Below are 19,186 nucleotides of genomic sequence, written 5' to 3'. Positions count from 1 at the left end.
TCAAAAGTTTAACTATTAAAAAATTAAAAAAATAAAAAACTATTATATTTATTATTTTATTTTAGAAAATTTTACAGAAGGTATAGAAAAGAAAAGAGAAATTTATTATTTATTATATTTTTTTTTTTTATATAAAAAAGAATAACGAAAAATGAACATATATTTATACTTATAAAATTAAAAATAATGAAAGAAGCTATTTTATATATAATTTTTTTATTTTAACGGTTATATTTTCTATTATATAATTAAATAATAAAAGAAGAAAACTTTTAAATAATAAATGAATTTTATAATTTTTGTAAAATTTAAAATATATCATATAAAGTGATGTAATTGTTTATTTTTAATATTTTTTTATTATGATTAATAGACAATATTTGGAACAAATGGATAATTATAGTTCTTTTATTTATTAATACAGTGAAATAAAAGAAAGGCAAAAGTGAATAGTAATTAATATATAAAAAATTAACATATTATATATATATATAAAAAGGATGTATTTGTGAAAAAAATTTTAAAAACTTAAAATTACACAAGTGAAGTATGTAAAAATACTTTATTAAATAACATAAAAGATAGAAAAATGAGAATAAAATCAAATATATAAGTATAAATTTAAATTTTTTTAATAGTAATTATTTTATATAAAACATTAAAGACGATTGTGTAATAAATAAAAATAATGGTGAAGAACTTTTTATATGATAAATGATTATTTATATATATATATAAATAAATTATTTCCTTTTTTCTTTTTAAAATTAACTAAAAAGATTTAATTTTTGAAGATTACATAAAATATGATGAATATCAGTTAAACTTTGTGTAATATATATGGGTTTTTTTTGAAGTATTATCAAGAGAAAATTTAAAAAAGTAAATAATTCCTTGTAATTTATTTTTATGAACCATATTTGCATTTAGGTGGGGGGAATATAATAGGCTTTTTAATATATGTATAAATTAATTTAAAATTAGCCTACTTTCACTGAAAGACGTATGAAAAAATATGTTTATATAAATTAATATGTATATTATAAGATAATTAACAGTGTTTTTTTGTTATTATTTTTAAATTCTTTGTTTTAATCATATTACATATATGTACTTTGAAAAGATTAAATTAAAGAGAGGTAATTTAATATATATAAATTTTTTAAAGTTAAAACAAAAAATTTTAATTTTTCAGAACTTTTAACACAAATAAACAGTAGTTTCATTGTAAGCAACTGAATATGTTTTTGTATATGAGTTGGGTGTCTCAATACGTATTTTTTTTTAATTTTGTCGTTATACCAAAAATACTTGTTTAACTCAATTAACATTATTTCTTATATATTTTTATTTTTAATAAAAAGAAAAAAAAGTGTCAATATTAAGATATATTATCTCACTGTAAATATATAAAGCTAAAAATAAAATACTTCACATGAATAGGTGAAAATTTTTCTTTATTAAAGGAAAGTACTTATTTCATACTATAAAAAAAATTTAATAATATAATATATTAATATGATAAAGATTTTACAATGTATTCGTAAAATAAAAATATTAAATACATAAATTTTGTCCATTCTTTCATATATATAAATAAAATAAATGAGCATCAATGGATTATTAAAAATTGTATAAATATTACAAAAAAATTTTCAACTTATTCAAAATAATAATTAAGTTTTGCATCTTTGTTAAAAAAAATATAAAAATGTTTATATATAAATCATACAATGTATATTTAGTACATCAAAAGTTAACGGGGGAAAAAATATATTGTCGTAAAATGGAAAATATAAATTTTTTAATACATGTAATTTTATATATTATTTTCTACTTTATATTAAAATAATTAATTTCATATATTTAAAAGGAAAATTCAGATAAGAAAAAGGGTAAATATTTAAAAATAAATCTTTTATTATATCAATGAAGTTTTAACTTTATAGACGAACTTTTTTTTTTATCGTATATATAGTTAAAGAAGAAGTGTATTATTAAAATTAAAAGGACTAAATATGTTACATTACGAAAATATATAAGATTATCCTATACTATACTTTGAAAAGTATTTTATTTATATTTCATATAAATTAAGCTTAAGATGTATCATTTAGTATGAGTTATTATTTTTAGGAGATACAAGAATATTCGTGGAAATAAGATAATATTTAATATTTTATTTTTTAAATATAAAATATGCCTTCGCAAAAAAAAATTAATAATAATTTTTTTTTTTTTTAATATAATATATAAGGCTTTATATATAATAATTTGAGAGCTTAACAAGTAATAAAATGAAAATTAATATTAAAATGAAATATTTTTTTTATAAGTTCTTAATTCTGCTAAATTAATATACATATTTAGTAGATAAATGATATTATAGATTTATTTTTAATTTCAAAGGGAACAAATAATATAAAGTATATAATGTTTAACCTGTGTATATAAGACATGTAAGCAAAATTATTATACTAAAACAAGTACTATAAAGAGTCCTACTCATTTTAAATGAGAGAATTAAAAATATATTTACCTCTTAATATATTTTTAGAATGTAGATGATAATTGTTTTTATTTTACTTATTATTTCTTACAAAAAAGTATTTTTTTTTAAGTAAGAGAGAACCTTATTTGACTTTTGCATGATATATATTGTATTTTATAAAAAAAACACCTCATATTTCTGCAAAATATTAATAATGTATTATGTTTATGAATTGAAGTTTAAAATAAATGATAATGTTAATCCATTAACTATTAAAAATTTATATAAATATAATAAATATTTATTTTAAAAATAAAAAGTAAATTACAATTAATTATCATATGTAATAAATAAAATAAATATGGTTTTATTTATGTAACATTTATTATATGTTCATTACTAACAAAGTCCTTAATTATTCAATTAATCATTGTTATAATTTAACTTTTTAGATTATTTGTATATAATAATTAATAATTATTATTTTTTTTTATGATCCTTATTTAGTGTGGCAAATGAAGATTAAAAATTTTAAAAAAAACTTCAAAATTATGAGTATATAAGAGTTTAAATTGTTTTGTATATAATTTTTATATGTATTAATTTTAATAGTAAATACTTTTTTAAATTACGTATTAAAAAATATTGTTTTTTTTTTCTTTTTTAGCTTACTGCTTAATAAACAGTATTAGTGACTTTATTATTACAATAAGAATGGATGTAAAATAGACTAAATTTTCCTATGCATTTAAAGTATACAAATATAATACGTAAATTGAAATAAGTATGCTAAAAAAAAAGAAAAAATATAAATTACATTTTTTGTATATAAACAACCAAAAAAAAAAAAAAAACTTTATGCTAACATATATACTCAAATAATATTTTATTTTATGTCTTTAAAAAAAAAATAATTCTTTTTTTTGTGGCCCATGAAATGTTAGAAAAATAATTTAATTTTTACTATTGTACAATGTGGGATTTTTCATGAAATACAAATTTTTTAATACTAGATGTAAGGTTGAAATTATAATGTAAATATTAACTCATTTTTAAAATAAATAACGAAGTAAAATTAAGCTATAAATAATTATAAGTTACATTGATGTTATAAAACTACTTTTAAAATAAACAAAATAGAGATATCTTCCCTTGTTCTTTATTAACTTATATATTGAAAATATTATAAATTTCTCTGAGCAACCAATTAATAAATAACTTAATATAAAGAAGAAATTTTTTATTATATTCCTATACATTTTTTTTTTTGTTTCATATCAAATATATTGAATTATTGTTTTGCATATTTTTTTAACAATTTTTTTAATTTATTTTGATACATCCAGTTTACAAATATAATAATTTTAGTAAGGGTAACAAAAAATTTCATTGAAGTATAATTTATTAATATTTTTTGCATTTTGCAGAATAAAAACCTATTGCACTAACTGAAAATTCATTTATCCTTAAAAGTATTTCTACATAAGTATTTTAATTTCATTTCAAAAATGTTGTTTAAATGTTTTATGGTTTGAATTATTTATAAATTATAATTGAATAAATAGGATATTATTAGTGTAATTAACATAATTAATTAATGCAATACCACCTTAATTATAATAATACTGAAATAAAATGTGAAACTAAATTGCCAATTAGAGTTATAGTATTTTTCTGCCTTAAGATATTATAATATGCGATTAAATAATGATCAATATATATTACTTTTATTTCTACAAATAGAACTAATACGGCATAATAATAATTACCTATTATTTTTATTTTTTTGTTCTAATAAATTTAATAACAAAAATATATATATTTAAAAGAGTAATAAAATTATAGTTATTTTTCTCCCTTCTTATATAGAATATAAAACTATAAAAAATTTAAACTTTTTTCTAATTATAATTAAGAATAAACATTTGAATATATCCGAGTTATATGATTTATAAAATTTTTTTTTTAAGTTATGAATTTTCTTAAGAATTTTATATCTACATATATTTTTTTAAATTATGACGAAGTAGCTATTCTAAATATATAAATAATTGAATTAATAATTTTTTATTTTTGCACATAAAGCATTTTATATGCGAACTATTTAACTATTAAATTAAATTATATAAATTAAAATATTTTTCTAAATACATTAATTGATGAACATTGAAAAATTTTGCTTTAAAAATTTATTTATTTCTTTCGAAAAACTAAAAATATTATTTTGTTGATTAAATTAAAAAAAAAAAAAAATAGATATTTAAATATTCTGAAATTTTTTTTTTTTTTAAATACCTAAATTTATACTATTCGAATAAGCTTTAGTTAAATATTATAAAACAATTTTATAGTATTGTTATATCATTTTTTGTTCATCTAATTTTCTTTTTTTTTAATTACTTTTTTTATAAGTTTATACGTTCAAATATTAAAATTATTCTTTTCGAAGTTTAATAATTTAATTTTTTTTATGTAGAAAAAAAATAGATTTAAAAATACAAAGAATTATTTAATTTTTTTTTAATAATATAGTAATACTATTTAGTCATAACCATTTAACTTTCAAGCTTTTTTATAATATATATATATATTTATATATAATGAAACATTTATTGAATATTTTTATAATATTTTTATTTTTTATTTTTTTCAATGAAATAAATGGGAAAGGAAGGAGAAATAAATTACCTCAACAAAAAAGTAATTAGAAGATATATGAAAATAAAAATTTGACTAATGTAAAACTATTAATATATATTTCACTTAGAAATATTTTACATTTGCATATTAAAACAATTTTTATAATTTTTTTTTTTTATTTTAAATAATTAAACAAAAAAAAATTCCATTATATTTTTCTACACTTTTGTTATTTTGAATTACACAGATTTATACAGGGATATAAATTTTAAAAATGATGATCATAAAAATAATACACAATTGTCTCTTTTACGAACTTTTCTCAAAACAAACGAAAAACTGAAAAAAATTGAAAAATCTAAAAGTAAACTTAGAAAAGGATGTATTCTCTTAGGTATTTCTTTAATTTTTCTTCTATTAAAAGATGGAATTTTATTCTATATGAAACATAGAAATAGTTGTTCAAGTAAGGAATAATTATAATTATAGGAATGAGAATTTATAATAAAAAAAAAATAGTAAAATTTTGAAATATCATCATGCTTTTAATTTTTTAACCTATTTTACATTTATTATTTTTTTTTTTTTTTTGTTTTTTGTTTTTATTAAATATTTTTTTTTGTATTTTTGATTTTCACCTAATATTTTATTAATATTTAACAAAAATAAGTGAATATGTGTAAATTTTTTAATGTATTTTGAAAAAATTTATGATTATATTTTAATTAGTTTTTACTATATCGAAAGAACTGCTAAAATATTTAAGTTGAAATTATTTCTTAGTGAGTTTAATAATCTTTAAATTAATTAAATTTTTGTTTGAAATAAAAAAAAAAAAATATAAAAACTTATGATGAAATTTAAATATTAAGATGAATAAATCGTCATTTAATATAAAAACAAGTATTATAAAAAAATAATTAAAAATTATTACATATAATAAAGAAATAAAACTTTTTAAAATTTCGGCGAATAAAAAATATATAGTAGTCATATGATTAAAGAGATTTATACAAAATTTATTTTTTATAAATATTGTAGTAAATATATTTTAGTTAGTTCACATAAAATATGAGAAAATATATTATATATGAAAATATTATAAGGAAACTTGAAAAAAAATATAATAAAAAAAATAATAAAATTAAAAAAGTTAATTTATTTTTTAGTATATGAAAATCATAAGTATAAAAAATATTACTATTTTTCATATTATAAGAAAAAATGTATATATAAAATTATCTAATTTCATATAATTTATATTAAATATACACACATATATATATAAGACAATGTATATAATTTGTTGCAATGTAACATAATTGAACAGAATATTTAACTTATCTGAAATTCATAGTAAATATTTTCTCTAAATGAAGAACATTATAGAAATTATTTATTTAATTTTAAAAAATTATTAAATAAAATTATACAGAAAAAATATTATGGATTTCTTTCTTAAGTATATTTAATGATAATATAAAGAATCTTCAGTGACTTAAAAAAAAAAAAAAAAAAAAAATTTAATAAATACTTTTTTAATGAATTTATATAATGGAAAAATCTTTTGGTATCAAAATACTAGTGAAGACATTAAAAAAAAAGAAAAATTAATCAAATATTATAATTATCAAAAATAGGCATAATAGAATATAAAATTAAGCTAATGTAAGATAAATAAAAATATACAAATGAATTTAGAAATATGTAAAAGGAATATTCAATTCAGTTGTTTATAACTATGTCATTAATTATACCAAATATTATTAATTCTATCTTTTCATTAAGGTTAAACTCCATTTACCCCATTTTAATTAATGATATAAAAAAATATTATTTAGATCTAATTTATTATTACATACAAGTTAATATATTGAGACTTATTTTACCAAAATATTAGTATTATGGAAACTTCAACTAATGAAAAATGTTATTATTATAGTATTTCAATTTAATTAAAAATTTATTAAAACAAAACAAATATGTAAAATAAGAAGATGAGAAAAAAAAAAAAAAATGTGTTTATTGTTAAAAATATATGTCATAAATTTGATTAAAATTATGTTCTATTTCATTGAATATGACTAGATAGCTTTCAGTTACGTAATAATGACAATTTAGTATATATAAATAAAAAAGGAAATATAAATTAAAATTTTATATAAAATTATAATAATATTCTAAATCTAATAAATTTATTTCTGATTATTAAGAAATAAATGAAAATTGACGCGAAAATTGTACATATGAAAGGTCATAAAAATGAAACAAGTCTATGAAAGGATATATCATAATTCTTAAAAAATCAAAAGATATTTAGAAATTTTTAATTGTCTTTATTTCATATTAATTTTTTGTTTTTCTAAAGTGAAAAAAAAAATTTTATTTTTAAAATACTATTGTTATTTGTTTCTCAATAGTAATGACAATTATGTAGTCACTTTTTTATAATATATTATTTCTATTTAAAAAAAGAAAAAAATGAAATTATTTATTTTCGTTGTTTAATATGTATAATTAAAGTTAACACTCTTATTTAAATAACTTTTAAGCGATTATAAGTGGAATATAAAATAATTTTATTTAAAAAATTCTAAGTATGTGTATTTTTAACTAAGCATTACAAAGATTAGATTTTTCATAAAATGGAGATACGGAAAGATGCATTTTTAGTATTTTTAATTTTTTATATTAAATAGGAAAACATAAAATTTTTTATTAATAGATTTGAAATATATTCCTAATTCAATTTTTTCCAATTTTTTAATTAAAATTCATAAAAAGGATGATGTGATTTTACTATCTTAAAAAATATTGTAAAAACATAATGAATTTCTTTATATTATTTCATTTTTTTTAATATTTATTTTTTTATTATTATAATTTGTAAACACATGTTAAATTTACTCTTATAATATATATATCCCATTTTTTATTAAATTCTTAAATATCCTTTTCATATGTAAAGAATAAAAATAATTTTATTAATATTATAGTTTTTTATAAAAAAAAAAAAACATTATTTTTAATTTAAAATTTTAATATATTAATATTTAAATATTATTCGAAATTTTAAGGGATTTCATGGAATTAAATTTGTTATTAAAAAACCAATCATTTTAAATATTTATAAATATTTATTACATAATCATCGTAAAATATAAATTATTTGAAATGTTCAATTAAAAAATATTATAAATTATTATAAATTCTACAAAAAAATATATTTTTAAAATGAATAAAAAATTCATTTCATATTTAAAAAAAAATTATACTTTTCTTTTTCTTAATGTTTAATACTCTATTATATTTTACATTTTTTTTATATAAAATTAATATTTTCTTTGAAAAATATAAAAATATATTTTTTTAAAAAAAATTTTTTATTAAAATTAATTTTTTTTACAAACCACAATTGTTATATCAAAGAAGTAATAATTATTAATAATATCCTATTTTTAAATTTTATTGTCCGCCTTGAAACCTTTTTTTTTTTTGTTCTATATATTATATTAAAAATAATGTATTAATATAAAAAATGCAGAGATATTTATAAATTTTAATTTGAATTATAAATATTGAATTATAAATACTTAAATTTTAATATTTTTACTTTTATAAAAATTTAGTTAATAATAGATAATATAATACATGCATTAATGAAATATTATAGAAAAACTTAATTTTTTATGTTTTTTTCTTATTGAAAACATATTTTTATATTTTACTTTTATATGTTAAATATTTATTAATATATTCATTAGTTTTTAAAAAAACAAAAAAAGAAAAATTAAATTGTGATAAATATTATTAAAAAAAAAGGATATATAGTTAAATACATATTAAAATAATTATTTAATTTGAAGATGCTTATAGAATATATCCTAATATTTTTATAAAAAAAATTAATTTAAAAAAATAATAATAAATAAAATTTTGTTTTTTAATTATTATCATCTTATATTACTTTAACATGATTTTTTTTTTTTTTCTTAAATTTGATTCATTTATGTGACAAATAAAAATTATAGTTAAAAAGATAATTATAAATTATTATTATTTGTTGTTTTTTTAAAGACATTAAAAATTATTATTTATTTAAATACATATTCATTGTTAATCTTTGATCTATAATTTATTAATTCATTTATATTTTTTTTAGTTAAAATGAATATCTCAAAGATTTTTTATTTTTTTAATTTCTTGTTTATTGTAAATTTAATATTACCATGTTTATCCCAAAATAAAATTTCTAATGCAAATAACATGGATTCATTAGAACATGTTGATGCATTTTTAGAGAAAAGAAAAAAAAGAAAAAGAAATATAATTTTGTGTTCATTAATATTAACTGGCTTAATTACATCTGCTGCTATCGCATGTGGAGTTGGATGGTATATAAAAAAAAATAAAGATGATATATTTGAATATCCTGAATATCCTGAATTTTCTGAATTTCCTGATAATTTTTTCACACAACCTGATGGAGAAATGCCAGGTACTAGTCAAAGTGATATTACTACTGAGTCAGCTGTATCTAACATAAATAAAATAGATTTAAATAAACCATTAATTGAAAATAATAAACAAGAAGATATCTCTTTTAAAAAATTTAATGCATTTGTGGATAGTTCGAGATTAGCAATAAAGAATCTTTTTAATAGTTTAAATGATTTAGAAAAATCAGTTTTTATAGTAGATAAAGATTATATGAGAAAAGTCATTCAAAACTTAGAATCAAATAGAAATGTAGAACTTTCAAGAAAACAAGAAGATAAAGCAGTTCTAGAAATGGAATACTATTTACAAAAATTATATGCAAATTATTTAAGTGAAGCAATTCATACAAAAGGAGAAAAATAGAAATAATATATAGTGTGAAATTATTAATAAAAATATTTATTTCATTACATAAAGTAATATACTTTTTTTATTTTTAATAACAATGTAATATTTAAGTTGATCAAATAATTAAAATAATTATCCCCAATTACATAAAAATTATGATCATGAATAATAGAGATACAAAAGATAAAAGTTCGTAGTTATATGTAGTTATTCAATACAAAAAAGTAAAAAAAAAAAATTCATATATAATAAAATTAATATGCTATTATGAAAAAATATATGTTTTGCATAGAAATAATGAATGTTAAGTGGAAAAAGAATAATAATATTATTTTTATTGTATTACATAGTTCATTTTATGAAGAAATACAATTTATATGTAAAACAGACATTTATGAAAAACATATGCAATATGTGTAGAAATATATGATTTTTAGTTAACAAAAATTTTATTTAATATAATATGAAAAAGTAATAGGTAATTCTTATAACTTTAAAAAAAGTATGATTTCAAAAAAAAACCATCTTATACATTGGGTACAAAAAATATTGTGTTTTTTTATCAAACAAAAATAAATAATTTTAAAACAATTTTGAAAGGGAATTTATGAATACTGTACCCATATAAAATTTTTATTATGTAAATAAATTATAAAATTTTTGAATTTTTTAAAATATATAAAAAAAAGTTAAGGAAGATTGTATTTTCAAAAAATAAGTAAATTATTTATACAACATAAATAAATAGCTTAATAATGAATATATATCTAATTTATTTAGGTTTGTAAAGTTTTTGTTATATATTTTATATGGAAAAAAAAAAAATTTTAGTTTTTATAAACTTTTATATATTATATTTTGATTTCCATATTGGTAAAACATTATATATCAAATGATTTATTATAATTTTTTTTTATTTGTAAAAATTCAAATAATTTTTATTTAATATTATTTTTGTTAAAAATAATTACTCATACACATTTATTTTATTTTATTTCATTTTTTTGTATTGAAAAATTTAATAAATTTTGTCACAAGCATTTCATAAAAAAATTTTTACTTTTTATTAGTTTAAATTTTATTTTTATAAAATTACTTTGATAAAATTTAAAAAAACATGAATATTATTATTTTAAGATTTTTCTTTTTTTTTTTTTAAATTTGAAAAATTAATATAATATACATTACTTCAAAGTTTCAACATTGTTAATTCTCAAGGAAATATACAATAAAATTTTTTTAAAATAAGAAATTTTATTTAAATAATTGAAGAAGATTCATAAATGAAATGAATTCCTTGATTAATAATTTAAAGGATATAATAAAAGATATTAATTGTTATTTTAAGCGATATTGAATAAAAGAAATTCTATGAAATATTTAAAATTTTATTTTATATATAATTAGAAATAATTATTTTTTTAATAATTATGTATAATTGTTTGCTTTCACAATACTGTATTGAATTAGAAAAGAAATATAAATGAAATAAAAATTGCATAAATAAGACTATTTACAGATATATTATTAAAAATATTTTTGTAATGACTATTTAATAAAAAAAAGAAAAGAAAATTGGTAAAAATAAAATTTTTTTTAGTACATATGAAGTGACATATATATTTATGAATATCCAAATAAGAGTATCACGTTATGTCCAAAATTTTAAACTTACATATTAATTATATATAGGTTAAACTTATTTTATAGTTTTAAATATATAAAACCATCATAAAAACTTAATGATGAAAATAATATTTATAATAAAAGTGAAGCACTATGAATAAAATAAATCTTATAAATCTTGTAATTATAGCAATAAAAACGATAGTATATATTAATAATATTATTTTAATTGCATTTAATAAAATTTAATATTACAAAAAATGAAAATTGAAACTTTTAGAATTCAAATATTTCTTTATAAATTTTTATAGATAACTTTTAATTTTTTTTTAAGGAATTTTTGTTGAAGCACAAGTCTTACTAAAAATTTTAAATAAAAAACGCATATTTAGGAGAGTATAATATCCATTTTATAATTATGACATAATTTTTTTAAAAAATAAAAAATAATAGAAAAGTACTTATATAAATGTTCAAAAATAAAGAACATCTTTAAAATAATCTTAACATTTGTACGTCAAATATCGTTCTTAAGCATATTAAAATATGTTTAAAAGACACCTTATTTAAAAAAGAAAAAATATATATGGAAAGTCATATTTTATTTTTTTTCACTTATTACAAATAACATAATTAAATTTATTTATATAATAAAATTACTAATAATGTAAAATAAAGTGATATGAAATTTTTATTAACAAATAATGAAAAATTAGAATTTTTTCTTCTAAGAAGAAAGCTTACATTAGTATAATAAAATTAAAGTAAATTTTATATAAAATTTTTTTCTCTTTGTTCATTTTTATAGTAATTAGAATTATTAAAGTACTCACTTTACTAATTCATTCTTATGTGATTTATTAATTAGTTGCTTGGTTACTTAAATCATATTTTAAAAAATTAAATTAATAAAGAGCATGTAGAGAATTATCTTCTTTTTTTTTTTTTTTTTACTGTAAACATAATATATATAGTTATATAACTTTTATATATTTATCATAAACTAATTAACACATAGATAATTATAAACCTATTATATAATTACTTATTTACAATAAAATAAACTCATATACACTCGTAGATATTTATGTAAATTCTATATATATTTATTTATTTACTCCAAAATAAGCATATTTAATGTACTCCTCTCAATTTTAGTCATTTTTCTTAATAATTCCTGTTAACAATATAAAAAAATAAAAGTTAAAAAAAAAAAATAATAAACACAAAATTCATTTTTTTTTTTTTATAAAAATTATTATTACTTTTTTTATGAATATCTCATAAATTATATCTTTAATACATTTCAAGGTAAATGCACTATTGACAAGCTACTTTATTATTACTCTCTTATAAATAATCTTGTTAAACATTTCTATAGACATATGATTTCTTCATAAATATCTTTTAATTAACTTGCATATATTAGAAACTCTTTAAAGTAATAATTTTTTATTATATATAATTTAAAAAAGGTCGATGATATAATTTATTGGCAATTATTCAATTATTTTCTTAGTTTTCATCTAAGGAAAAAATGAAAAATTTGAATTTATATATTACCTTTTTTATTTTAAATAATATATGTAATCCATAGGAAATTATGTATAAAAATAAGTTATTAATGAATAACCCACATAATTACAATTTCTCTTTGATAATCCTTTCCTACATATTCTCTACAAGATAAAGAAAACTTGAATGTATGTAAATTTTATTTTATTATTTTTTTTTTTTTTTTTCTAGAACATTGAGTTTCATTTTTATGAAAAACTAATTCATATTTGAAATACATTAAATGTTGTTATTTGTTGAACTTTTTCATACTTAAATTGGTATTAGATTACTAAATATAAGTTTATTATAAGTTTATTTTATTTTATATTTATGAGTAATATTTAAACTATTAAAAAATGAAAACAGTTTTTTAACTATCATATGTATATGATAAAAATAAAGTTATTACACTTAAGGTTAATAAATAGAATTTTAACGTTTCTTTCAATTGTAATAAGGATCAATGAAAAATGTATACAACTCTGTGTATGTAGAAGGCTTATGAGATAAATAAGTAAAATGAAAAGCGTATACTAATAATTAAATAGCATCATAGATATATTTTCAATTTCATTTAGAATAAATATAAAGCACATGTTTAACTTAAGCATCTAAAGGTGTGATAAAACTAGTATCCTAAAAAATACGTACACTACATTACATGTTTTTATATATGATTTATAAATGGTATTATCGACTAATTTAAAATATTATTTAAATAAAGTAAATATATTTTTATCTATGAATGTTAATTATTCGGAAAAATGTGCACATTTAAATGAGTAAAAAAGAAAAATTTTTTTTTTTTTTTTTTTGGAGAAAGTGGCTTGTAATTTAGTAAATAATTTAAAATGTAATATTAAATATTACATTTGTAGAATGTTATGTAAATTAGCTTAATGAATAAATAATAGAATTAATATTCAGTGTTAACTAGAAGAAATAATTTATGTAATATTTTATTTTAAATAAAGCTTTTTTTGCACATGGTTTTTATTAATTTTCCCATTACTGGTAAAGTTATCTATAAGACATTTATTAAATTAGTATTCAAATGATAATTTTTTTTTTTATTTAATAAAAAAAATATATTTCAATATTAGAAAAAAAATTGCTTGATTTTTACATAATATATGTGGTGATATCATCTAAACGTTATGATGTTATATATAATATCAAATAAGTATATAATGATTCATATTTAAAATAAATAATAAATATTTTTTAATTATTAAAAAAATATATAAATATCATAAAAATTTATTTTTAAAATAAAGGATATATTTTGTGTTTAATTCATTATAATATATTTTAAGTAACTAATTATTATTTATAATAATCAATATTATAATATGTAAAATTCAAAAGGACATCTCTAAATGATTTTTATTTATTTGAATATTCAAGTATTAGGATAATCTAAGAATGGTCGATTAATAAATCATGTAGTAAACATGATAAAAGTAATATTACATTATTTTATGAGTACAAAGATATATAAGTATGTGAAATATAAAGTTGACTTAAATAATTATAGCTAATAAAATTATATTTAATACATGCAATCTTTTTCTTTATGAAGATATGAATAATATGCATGATGTGCAATAATTGTAATATAATAGCATATATAAAAAGAAGCAAAGAGTTTGATAAAATTGTGTAAAATTTTAGATGTAATAACAATTTTTTTACTGATTTAAATGATATTAAATGTGATTGTTATTGGGATAATCAAGGGGTGTATCATAATGTTTATTTATTTTATTAAAATAGAAAGTATAATAACCTAAAAGAATTAATGGTACTTATAATGAAAATAAATTAGTAATAATTTTAATTATATTTTTGTTAGCATTATAATTTGAATATATGAATAATATAAAAATGTAATAATTGTAGAAATAAAGTTTGTAACAATAAATATAACAATTATGACGGCTATTTTAAAGAAAAGATAAACATATTGTGCTAATTTAATTAAAAGAAAAATAATATGAAGTTAGAAATAAAACAAAAATTAAAAACATTTAATAATACTACATTATAAAAATAAAAGTTAGAATGAAAGTTCATATTATTTTAATTTAAAGCTGTATCATAGTATAGTAACGATACCTTCGTATATATAACTAGTAAAAAAAGAGTACTGTTAACCTTTTTAAATATGTGACTAATAAATATTTATTATTGATCTTTCTGAATATTTAAAAGGACATAAATTCAAAACACATAGATGTTTTGTAGTACTTTTAATTCAATTGAGAACATAAATATGCTTTTTTTAAGATACTTTTTTTTATATTAACTTGTATTAGGATATTGTGTATGAAGGAGAATTTTATTTTTGTTTTAGCACTTTTTTTAATTTTTTTTTAATTCGAGATAAGAAAAAAGGGAGATGTGTTTTAAAAAATTATGATGTTTAACAAATCATATTTTTTTTTATAGTAATACTTGTTATTAAATGAGAATATTCGTTGAGTATTTTGTAGACTTTTTTTTTTTATTGAATTATTTATTGATTAGGTGGTGAACGAATTTTTATAGTATTGAAAAAACATATTAATAAAGAGAATTTAGAATTGTCTACTAATTTTAATTATTCTAAAAATTATATTAATGCTACTGATGAGTAAACTTTATAAATAAAGTTTAATTAATTGAGAACTAATTGTTTGAGATATTTACGAACTTCCATAAAAATTCATCTACAATTTTATTAAAAACTTAGATTCTTGCTAAGGTTATTGATTATATGTAATATAATATTTTAGAATAAGATAACAAATTAAAAAAAAGTTATTAATAATCTTTGAAAAATATATTAAAATTAAATATTTATTAAAAAAAATCATTTTTTTTTTTTTTTTAACTTAGAATTTAATTTTTAATTGTTTCAAAAATTAATTTGATTAAAAAAAATTTTAAGAACTTTAATTATCATTAAGAAAAAAAAAATAATTATATTAAAAGAAGTATATTTAGCAAAGCAACTTATGAAAAAATAAAAAGAAAGTAATAACTTTTTTCCTTTTTTTTTTTTTAATTAAAATAGATGGTTAACTTATTATTTTCTATGTAGGTTATTAATTATTATTTCATAAAAGGCTATTATTTTTTATTAACTATTTATATAAGTTTTTCTTTAGTAATTTCAACTTAATAGAACATTAAAATTTATGGGACTAAAAATATATTTTATTATTATGTTTTAGAGGTCATATTAAATAACTACTTTATTTCATATTTTATGTTTTTTTAACCTAATATATATATATTTTTTATTTTATATATTATAAATAATAAATTAGTTAGAAAAAGATCTGTGTTATCTTTATTAATTCAATTGTTTAACACTTATCAAAAATCGTTAAATAGTATATTAAGAAATATATATCTGAACTGGTAATGAAATATAAAATGAAAAACTAAATGCGCATAAAAGATATTTAAGAATTCTCTTAATAAACTAGCTTAAAATACTATTGTATAGACATGTTGCCAGTAAAAAGTATTGTCTACCTTTCTGAATATTCAATATGATGAAATATATTTTGGATGAAGTTAAGTGTATTATGCATCTTAGACAATAATTAATCAACATATGTAAATTAAAATGATTAAAATACTTAAAGTAAAAAAAAAATTTTCCTTAATTTTTTGTTTTAACTATATTTTTTTTTTATGAGAATATATGTATTATATAGTGAGTTATAATAATTCTTAGCAAGGAATAATTTTAATAAAAATATAAAAGAAATTTTTATAAAATTATATTATTTAATCTTTATAAATAAATTAAGTTATAAAGAATAAATAAAATATTGTGTTAACACATTTTAATTAAAGTATCATAAATTTTACATAAAATAAATTATTTATTTAATGTTATATTGTATAATTATGTTAGGGTTATATATTACATATAATAGCACTGTTATAATAAATAAAATCAACATATATCACTTTATATGATTTTTATTAATTTGACCATATAATACTTTATAAAAATATTAGAACGGCCATCTAAAAAATCAGTATATATATTAAAAACAACAAAAGAAAAAAAAAAATTTTTTATGACATTTTATTTCTTGTAAATAGTATTTTTTTTTGTAATTACTTTTTAGAATATATTTTAAAATTTTTTATGACAAATGAATCTAATTAATTGTGAAAAATAATTTTTATTAGATATTATATTTTATTTTTTATTAAGAATTTAATTTATGGATAATTATAAATTTATAAAAATTATTTTATATATAACCAAAGTTTTTTATGACAAATATTTATGCTCTAATAAAATCTAATGGAAAGTTCATTTAAATTGAATAAATGGCTTTCAGCAAATAGTGAATTTGTTAAGAATACTAGATATATTTATTTAGTATATTTTTATATAGGGGATTGTAAATATTATATGAAAAAATAAATAGTCATTTTGTGTTACGTTAAGTAATTATATAAAGCTTATTAAATTATAACAATTTTATAATAAATTGAATTAATGAAGTTTATTCTACATTTTTTTTTAATTAGTTTTCTCAATTTAGTACAAAAGGTTTTAGAAAGATAATAAAAAATTCAGTAATATAATGAAGTAAATAATAATTTGTATTATATAATAATAAAAACTCAATGAAGAAAAATGAAATAGAAGAAAGAAGAATGAAATTATTTTTAGATTGAAATCATTAAAAATTATTGAATACATCAAAAAATTACAAAAGACAGAATTGAAAACAAAAAGACGTTAATATTTTAATTTAAAAATGTAAAATAATATTACGATTATTTGAAGAAGAATAAACAAATGATTTAGTTTTACTTTAAATATTACTTAATAAATTTAATGAATGTTTAATGATAATTATATATAACGTTGGTAGTAATAATAATAATTTCTGCATATTTACATACATCATATTTATAAAATTATTATAATAAATGTAATCTAGATGGTAACAATAATAATAAGTTGCCTTACAGATTATTAAAAAACTTTTATAATTCTAACAGTGACAATCATAGCGATATTATTACTGTTAATAAATGCGACTGTAACTTAGTTGAATAAAGATAATAACAGTAATTAGTGTAATAAAAAATTTATTACAATTCATTATATTAAATATCATTTATGTTTATTTTACTAAAATATTCATATATAATAAAGTAATATTAACATAGGTAAGCTTTAATAGTACTTTGATACAAAATTAATATAAAAGTTGTGCTTATGGAACAATATTTTAGTAAAATGAATAGTGATATATAATAAAAATGCGAACAATAATGCAAAAAAAAAAAAAAATTATTTCATGCAATGTATAATAATGCATGTACTTGAAACTATAAAAACAATTATTACAGTTGTAATAATAAATAAAAATTATACACTTTAGTAATCATGAATTTGAATATATATATTTTAATACTGATTCTAAGTAAAATGTGTGATGGTGAAAATTGAATATAAAAAATAAAAAAAAATATTAAGTAATGTTAAAAATACTACACAATTATGTTAATATTTATAATAATAATAATTTTAGTTTTATGGTTGTAATAAATGAAATGGAGATAAAATATTTACTCTTCATAAAAACATATTAGTATGAAATAGTTTCATGTTCATAAAAATGCTAAATCGTTCCTATGCATCCATAAAAATATACATTTATTTATTATAATTTTTTTTTTTAAAATCTATTAGGATATTTTTTTGACTAATTGAATTATAAAAATAAATTGAAATATAAATTTATAAATATGAAATATATTGTTTTATATATCTTTTGGTATATTTTTCTAAATATTCATAACGTTTAAAAAATAATTAGGGTCTAAAGAAATGTAAATTTATAATAATATTTATAACATATACTTATGTGTTTTTTTTTCTTCTTTTAATTTATAATTAATCTTTCATTTTTTTCTAATATTAATATATGTAATTATAAATGAATTTAAAATATAAAATTAGACGCAAAAAACCTTATATATTTATGTACTTAT

At 15.6% G+C, this 19,186-nt stretch overlaps 1 protein-coding gene across 1 annotated transcript; it reads left to right on the top strand.

Moving 5' to 3' along the window:
* Positions 1-9,298: 9,298 nt before the first annotated feature.
* Positions 9,299-9,994, top strand: ETRAMP (early transcribed membrane protein; the record flags this gene model as incomplete). The annotated part of the gene is made up of 1 exon (XM_028671631.1): positions 9,299-9,994. One exon carries the CDS (start codon positions 9,299-9,301, stop codon positions 9,992-9,994), a length of 696 nt encoding a protein of 231 aa, XP_028528265.1.
* Positions 9,995-19,186: the final 9,192 nt, after the last annotated feature.

Source organism: Plasmodium gallinaceum (assembly GCF_900005855.1).
Source record: "Plasmodium gallinaceum strain 8A genome assembly, contig: PGAL8A_v1_77, whole genome shotgun sequence".
In the NCBI taxonomy this organism is placed as follows: domain Eukaryota; phylum Apicomplexa; class Aconoidasida; order Haemosporida; family Plasmodiidae; genus Plasmodium; species Plasmodium gallinaceum.
Note: the sequence above shows the minus strand (reverse complement) of the source record. Positions and strands in the feature narration are given on the sequence as shown.